General features: G+C 37.3%; 1 protein-coding gene and 1 long non-coding RNA gene across 2 annotated transcripts; both read left to right on the top strand.

Moving 5' to 3' along the window:
• The first annotated feature begins 1,249 nt into the window (after positions 1–1,249).
• Positions 1,250–2,988, top strand: LOC114551506 (uncharacterized). Its single transcript, XM_028572542.1, has 5 exons — positions 1,250–1,399; positions 1,483–1,635; positions 1,717–1,785; positions 2,367–2,513; positions 2,767–2,988. Exons 1-5 carry the CDS (start codon positions 1,250–1,252, stop codon positions 2,986–2,988), a joined length of 741 nt encoding a protein of 246 aa, XP_028428343.1.
• Positions 2,989–4,825: 1,837 nt separating this feature from the next.
• On the top strand, positions 4,826–7,843 carry LOC114551508 (uncharacterized). Its single transcript, XR_003691908.1, has 3 exons — positions 4,826–5,136; positions 6,335–6,351; positions 6,804–7,843. It is a non-coding gene; the product is annotated as an uncharacterized LOC114551508 (long non-coding RNA).
• Positions 7,844–8,440: the final 597 nt, after the last annotated feature.

The raw sequence follows: 8,440 nt of genomic DNA, 5'->3' as shown, positions 1-8,440 counted from the left end.
GTCCTCAAAAGGTCTTTCTTGAGAATGTGTCTCAACGACATTAACTTTTTAAATGAAGGTTAAATAAAAAATGTTTTTAATAATGTATTTACGAGCCTCTCAAAGAGAGACAAATAGGCCATCTATCTGCCCTGCTTAGTAATGATTGAAGGCAGAATTTCTGAGTAGCCTAAATGTCTCAATTAACTGCGTGTGTGTGTTTGTGTACGTGTGTATGTGTGTGTCGTGTGTATGTGTGCATGTTTGCGGGCGTGTGTGCGTGTGCGTGCGTGTATCTAAAAATAAACCGATCAATTAAAAACGCATAGCAACAGGTGACTTCAAAGTCTTTCCAAGCCAATCAGTAGCAGTGGCGGGAATCTTATCTTACTGTAAATCAAAACATTTCATGGAACAGCTTCATTTGGAAGAAAGACGGTGGGTGGGTGTAATTTTCTCTTGTTAAATTAGGTAGGATAATAATTCATAACTTGTACATATAATTTCTTCAATATTAAGGGTTGGCCTAATATGTATATACTTTTTGGTGTCATTAATCCTTTTCAGGAAAATAGCTCATAAAATATCAAAGTTTGTCTTTGTGTAGCCTAGCTTATGTCTAGCTGTCTGACTGTCTGTCATCTTATGTTAATAAAATGTACTTATTATACAGACTATTTTGATCTAAATTGATAGTTAATATTAACATGTAGGCTATTAACATTACTTTAAACCTTAATAAAACAGTTAATAAAATAGCTAACTAAGTTATTCTAGACTATGTCTTACACTAACTGTTTGTCTTCTTAGGTTAAGGGAATAATTTATTAATAGCTTACTGGTATTTATTATACAGACTATTTTCTTCAAAATTAAGAGCTAATATTACATGTAGTCTGTTAGCCTTGTTTGGTGCCCTTCATGAAAATAGCTAGGGCATTAGTCCAGCACTGTATCCTTTATTCTAAAATAAAACTTCATAACTAAACAAAAAAAATCAACTAGACTGGAGGGGAAATTTGTTGTTTATAGGCTGTTAATGTTTAATGTCTGCGGAGAATTTGGCAGCATTAATTAAAATAAATATTGGAAATTAAGGCAGTGGGGTTTTTCTGTGTGTGTGTGTGTGTATTTTTCCATTTTTTTTCTTCTTACGCCTAACTATTTACCCTTTTGTGTTTATTCTAGAATGGCACTTCAAAAAGTTTTATCGGAACGCCCACAGACACCTTATTCCCGGCCTCCTCCACTCCACGTCACTGTGGTGGCGATGAGGGATGAGAGGCGGGTGGTGTCCTGGAGTTTTGATGATGCGAGTGGGGAGGCCAAGGCTGCGCTAACCAAGGAAAACAGGCTGGTCATCCTCAGCGACGGTTGCAGCCTAAGTAAAGTGACCCTATTTGAGGCATTCGCCGGAAGGGTCAGCCAAGGCGGGGCATATATAATGCGTGGGTACTCCTGCACGGCGAGGGCCCACCCTTCGCTATAAACGCCGTCACGAAGGAAACACAGTTCTTCAGATCTGCCCCGGTGGAGGTGAGCGGGGAGCTGCGTGCCAGCGCAGAAAAACTTCTGTGCCCCTCATCAACACCAACTGCCACAAAAGACATGAAGAGTCAGGAGGGGTTCCTGACCTTACAGGGAGAGGTGGTGGAGGTAGGTTTTGAAAAAAGAATGATATTGTGGGCTTGTTAGTATAACATGTCTATTGACACCGATACATTGTACTGTTTTTAGATCTCTGCAGTGAAAAAAATTAAAGTTGGAAAGGACATGGTGCCCATGAAGACAGTGGTGCTGGAGCAGGTAAGCTATACATTGCAGCTTTACAGCTTGTGTTTGTACCGATGAGTATTGAGCATTTATGAAACATGGACTGCTACAGGAGGAGAGAAAAAAAAGACAGACAGACAGACAGAGAGAGACATTTTTAAACCATGGCTGTCTCTTAAAAAGCCTAAAGACTACTTTCAAAATCCAAATATGGTGGAAAAAGTATACAGATCATTAACTCACTAAAAGTAAATATACCACACTGTAAAAAGTCTCCATCACAAGTAAAAGCATTTAAACAGGTTAAAAGGAAATGTAGCCCACGTATTAAACGTAGCAAAACCGCTGAGGAAAGCATTGCCACATAGTAGCACACTACACTTTTTATTTATTTATCTACAGATCAATGCAATGGAGACTTTTTCTTTTTTTTTTACAAAACTTACACTACTCAAGGGAAACAACATATTGTTAGTTTGATTTGATTGTTAGATGAGCAAAACCATTATGTGTGCCTACGGCTCCATATGGTTGAATGCTACCTGTTTTATTTTGAGAAAATATTAATGGAAATGGGAGCAAACAAATACATATATTCATTTTTTTTTTTAAAGGACAAAGCACAGGTGTCCATCAGCCTGTGGAGGGAGGCAGCCCTGTTCTCCTTTGCAATAGGGGACGAGGCCAGGCTGACCCACCTGAAGGGACACCAGTCCTCTTATGGGTACCGTGTCCACTCAACACATTTTACAGTTTGTGAGGTAGGTTTTTTTATGATTTCATACATTATTTGATTGTTAATCTAAACAGTAAAGCATAGTCAGTTTTAAAAGTCAGCTTAAAATATTTCAAGATTTTTACCTTGTTCCAATTCCAAGTGATGTAAAAATCTCAGATTTAATCAGGCATTGTGATTGGCCCATCCTTACATAATGAATGTATCGCACAAATAGATGTTTTAAAAGATGTTGGTGGTCTTCCCTGTCTCAACAAAGGCTGATTTCTTCCCTACAGGAGACCGACAGCGTGCTGGTTGTCAGTGCCCTGGGGACCATCGAGGTGGAGGGTAAAGAGGGGGTGCTGAAATTACTGGTTGAGAGGGAACAGGTCTACGACATTGAGGAGGAGCTTTGGACCCCTCTTCAGGGGAAAATGGTCAAGCTGCCATTTTATGTAAAAATAACAGTGAAGGGGAAAAGGGTCACCAAGGCTGAGTTGGTGAAGGGGGAGGATTAAATGAATAATTTTGGGAATTCTAGGTGGTGGTGGTGGTGGTGGGGGGGGTTGTGTTTATGTTTTGTACAGCCTTGTTATGTTCACTATGTATTTAATTGGGGGGGAAGGGGGGTCATGTTTTTGAAAATTTAATAAAGTTCAAAATGTTTGCAACATTATTAAATGTTTTCATTGTTTTTATAATGTTCAGATATTTACATAGGCCTTTTAAATACAGATGTTTTTACTGTTGCTACGGTAATAATTTCCACCTTGTTCCATAGTAAGGTAAATCAATCTCTCTCTCTCTCTCTCTGTCTCTCTCCCTCCCTCTCTCTCCCTCTCTCTGTCTCTCTCTCTCTCTCTCTCTCTCTCTCTCTCTCTCCCTCTCTCTCTCTCTCTCTCTCTGTCTCTCTCCCTCCCTCTTTCCCTCTCTCTCTCTCTGTCCCTCTCTCTGTCTCTCTCTCTGTCCCTCTCTCTGTCTCTCTCTCTCCCTCTCTCTCTCTCTCTCTCTCTCTCTCTCTCTCCCTCTCTCTCTCTCTCTCTCTCTCTCCCTCTCTCTGTCTCTCCTTCTCTCTGTCTCTCTCTCTCCCTCTCTCTGTCACTCTGTCAAAGGGGTTTCCTCTTTGTTTACAATTTAGACAGATAAATGCACACATGACCAGCAGAAGCAGAGTTTGTCACAAAAAGAGAGAAATAACTTTTTAAAAGTCTTTGCTCAGTTTGTCTGATTGTTTCAATTTCTGCTCAGTTTCTATATTATATCTGCTTCATTTTTATGTTTCATGTTCGATTAAGCAGTCGTTAAGTAACTGCTGATGAAGACTCAACATTTCCTCATGTGGCTGCTTCATAATTAAAGCTTTTACACACACACACACACACACACACACACACACACACACACACACACACACACACACACACACACACACACACACACACACACACACACACACACACACACACACACACACACAATGTGTTTGGCGCCGGAATCTCTGACTTTCCCTGAACGCCTCAATGAAATCTACGCAGCTCCGCACTCAGCAGCAGAGCGTCGTCATTGTGTTCTAGAACCTTCTGAGGTAAGTAGCAGTATCCAGTCTGCTGTCTAATAACGTTTTTGAACGGTAGAAATACAGGTTTTATGTTTTAAAAAAGGCTGGTATTGGTTTCCACTTCATATAGAATACAAACATGAATTAAGAGCGAAATGTTTAACTGTAACGTTACAGCTTGGTAAATTATACTTAGCTATCATTAGCTATTATTAGCGCCGATGCTAACGCTAACGCGATGCTAACTCTCACGCTAGCTAATATTAGCTAATGATAGCAGCTTGGTATCTTTAGCTAATATTAGCTAAGATAGTGTTAGGATTGGCGCTAATATTAGCTAATGATAGCAGCTTTGATACAATTATTGATAGCTATCTTTAGCTAATACTAGCTTTGTTAACTAACAAAACAACTTGTTAGTGGTTTAGCTATTGTCAATGGAAAAGCAAACAAACTGTGTTCTTGCTGGAAAATGTAATACCAAGACAACAATGATGCTAATGTTGCTCTATCTCACTTAGTGATAGGTAGCTAGCTAGGTAGGTAGGTAGGTTGATTTCAAGGTCCCAGTAGCCTAAAGACATCACACACAACATACATACATGATAAACAGGATGATAAAAAGACATTCCACATGAATAATATGGACAATAAAAGAAAAGATATATTGAATTAAAAAAAAATTCACATACAAAGGGATGTATGGTATGGTGCTCTATGAGAGTGATCACAGTTGATGTTAAGTGTTAATAGTAAGTTATAATACTGTTAATAAAAATCTTTGGCAAACGTTTTAGAGCAAGCATAAGTGCACAAGATTAGCACTTAGCTAACGTTAGCAGTCCTCTTAAATCTGCTTTTTGTCAATGAACCTAATCTTTAAACTGTTTAGTTTGTAACTGACATTGTGGCATTTGTGTGTATTCATAAATTTAAACAAAAATGAAATAGCTGCTCTGCCTCACAGCCAGACTTGCTGTTATAGCAGCATCTTACCATTTACTGAGTTTTTTTGTCTGTTTGTACACTGTAACCGTGAACCCACTAACTCACAGTTTGTCACTGGTTTTCTCAACAGAACATTGATACTGCTGTGCGCTTTTGATTGGTAAGTATAGTAATACTATAACTGAAATTGATAATAGATCACATAACTCGACTGTAGATAATTATTTAGCATCTGAACACATTTAAGTTTTGTTTAGAAAAAAAGCCATTTCCATATGATTTACACCAGGTGATGATTAATTATGTGTACTGTGGCTATTAAAAGCAGACCGCTAAAGTTAGAAGTCCCTCTAGTGGACAGAACGTGTAACAGCCACATGATTGTAGTGGCATTGGCAATGCATAAGCCTGAGTAGTGTAGAACATATTTAACAGGCTGCAATTGAGCATTAAATAGTCGAATATTATTTGAATATTAAAAAAAATCTCAAATGGAATTCGAATAGTGTTATAGAGGAAGATTGACAGCTCTAGTATATAGAGGAGTTAAGATTAGCACAATTATCAGTGAAATGCAACAATCACATCAGTAATCATTAATCCAGAAACATAGAATAGGAAACACACACACATACAGATACGCACAAACACACAGACAGACACAGAAAGACCCACACATACACAAACATACACACACAGAGAGAAACACACACACTCACGCACGCACAGACACTGTCTGCACACACACATTTTTTTAAATATGAATCACGAAGGACACTTTGATATTGAATACGTTAATATGTTGTCCAGCCTGAAAAGTACTCATTAAAGGTCCCATGATATGGTGCTCTTTGGATGCTTTTATATAGACCACCATTTCTAGCCACTGGGGGACCATAGGCAGGCTGGGGAACGCATATTAATGTTAAAAAAGTGTAATTTTCATTCCAAGGGACCTTTTAAAATAAGCTGTGAGTTTGGTTTTCTAAAATAAAACTGGATATGTCTGGTATCTATCCCTCACCATACAGATGATGATTTTATTGAACATGATGCATTGCTGTAGATTAAGCTACCCAACGTTTATAGGGTTTGTAGTTGTACTTGTAGTAGAGTAGAGTATTTTCACACATGGTATAAGTATTTTACGTAAGTGAATGATCTAAATAGTTCTTCCACCACTGCATGTATGTACTGTGTATGAATTTAATATTACAGTGATCTAAAGGATCTTGATAATAAAATAAATTACTGTTGTGAATATCTTATCTTGTAACAACTGAAACTGAAAATCCTCTCCTCTCTCTCCCCCACTGCTTTTGTTCCGCCTCCTCTCTACGTTGCTGCTGGACCATCAGTGTTGGTTACCTCCGTGGTATGTCGACAGTATGTTAACACACATGAATGATGTTGTTGCTATGACATTTGTTGCCTTGACACTTTGTTTGGCAGTAAATACTACTACTGTCTAACGTTACTGTACACATCTGCTTGTGCACTCTACATACTTTTAGTTAGTATTTCACCATCTGTGTTAGTGAATCCTTGGACACCCCACAGTATACTTCACACACGCAAAAATTAGGCAACATGATGTGATTGAACACAGAAGTCAGTGAATACAGAGATTTCCTAGAGACACCTACTGAAGTCATAGTGAAACAATGACACTACTAAAGTCCCTCTTAGCTAAATCATACCAATAATCTGTTCCTTCCTTGATGTTAAAAAAAAAATATTCACATATTCAAAGCAATCCCTTTTTATGTAATGTTGTTTTTTTTCTGTTTTGTATGTCTAATGCAATGTCTCCATTTTGTGTTGCAGGTCCGCTGGCCTCCAGCTCCTCTCCCTCTCCATCTATCCATTTGAGATCATTCACCTCTCTCCTATCACTCTACCCACTCATCCCTTAATATAAGACATTCTATCTCTCCTGTCAATCTAATACATCTATCTAATTTTGAGGTTTTCTATCTCTCCTGTCATATCTAATATATCTATCTAAATTTTGGAAATTCTATCATTCTATCCCTCTAATTCTATCCCGCTCTATCTCCTTGCATTCTTGCAAGAAACCGATATTTTGGAACGATATATTTGAACCTTGTCTTTTGGAACCTGATATTACAGATTACTGGTATCTGTTTTGGATTCATGGGTTGATTGGAACCTGATCATTCTGTTTTATGGATCTGTGAGTTTCTCTGCTCACACTTTTTCTACCTCTCCTGTCTCTCTCTCACACACACATTTGATTTGGCCTTTTCAATTGGCAAAAACCTTATTATTGTATTTTTGAATTGTCCATATTGTATCAATATTGTATTTGGTAACAGTCATAATTAAATAAATGATTAAGTATTTTTGTTCATTAAATTTAAAATAATTGAAAAGACAGAAACAACATAAATAACACACATTTTGTTTAGCTTTTTATCAAAAACATTGGACTGTAAAAAGTAATTAAAAATTAAATTGGTACATTTCCAAATATATAAGTTGCTGTTATAAAGTGTATCATTGAAGAAAACTGTCTATTGTTAATGTACATAACAATAAATTGAAGTCCAAATCTATATTTATAAAAGAAAAGAGCTGTAGTTTTCCTGGACCGTGTTGCTGTGGAGCTCTGTACCAAAAGGTTTGTTTTGACTGCAAATATATTCATACCAGAGTACACATAATCAGTTTTTGTTTGTACAAGTGTAAAAGTAATTACACTACATACATTGAGTTATTTGTCTCTCATTCACATATTTGTACCTCGTCTATAGATCCACCCACATTGTTGGCATCAACACCTTTTGTACATGCTTTATTGTTGGTTAAACCTTTATAAAGTGAAATAAATAAACCAACTGTAAGGAGAAACTGTATTCTTTACATATATTAAAATAAACCTGAATATATTAAGGTTGACATTGTTTTTTATTCATTTACAAAACCTTAATTATACAAATACCAAAGCTATTCTTAGAAAAGCACAGTATTTAAACATCAGTACAGATTTCTTGATAGTGCCTTAAAATACTAAATAAACCATATTCAATTTGCTGAAGATATAGAAACGTAAGTACCACTGGAATACAGTATATCCATATATAATTTGTGTGATACGTCAACTTTAGTTTTATTTCTAAATATCTATAATATCTTCACAGACTTGAAAAGATTTTGTGGGGGGGTCACGTGATGCAGCAGAGCTAGAAGGACGCATCTCTGAAGGCTCTCCAAGACTTTATCCTTAAAAACACTCTTAACCCTTTACAGAAACCAAAAATTTCATCTATTCAGATTTGTAAACTGTTCAATGGACCTAAGATCTAAAAATAAGCAAGCAAATTCGGTAACTGTGCCCTTTGCATCGTGCCAAGAGGAAAGCCCGAAACAAGAGGCTAGCGTTAGCAAGATGGCGCATGGTCAAGTGCAACCTACGGGGGACAATGCTCTCATACTTCAGG

Source organism: Perca flavescens, unplaced genomic scaffold, assembly GCF_004354835.1.
Source record: "Perca flavescens isolate YP-PL-M2 unplaced genomic scaffold, PFLA_1.0 EPR50_1.1_unplaced_scaf_12, whole genome shotgun sequence".
Classification (NCBI taxonomy): domain Eukaryota; kingdom Metazoa; phylum Chordata; class Actinopteri; order Perciformes; family Percidae; genus Perca; species Perca flavescens.
Note: the sequence above shows the minus strand (reverse complement) of the source record. Positions and strands in the feature narration are given on the sequence as shown.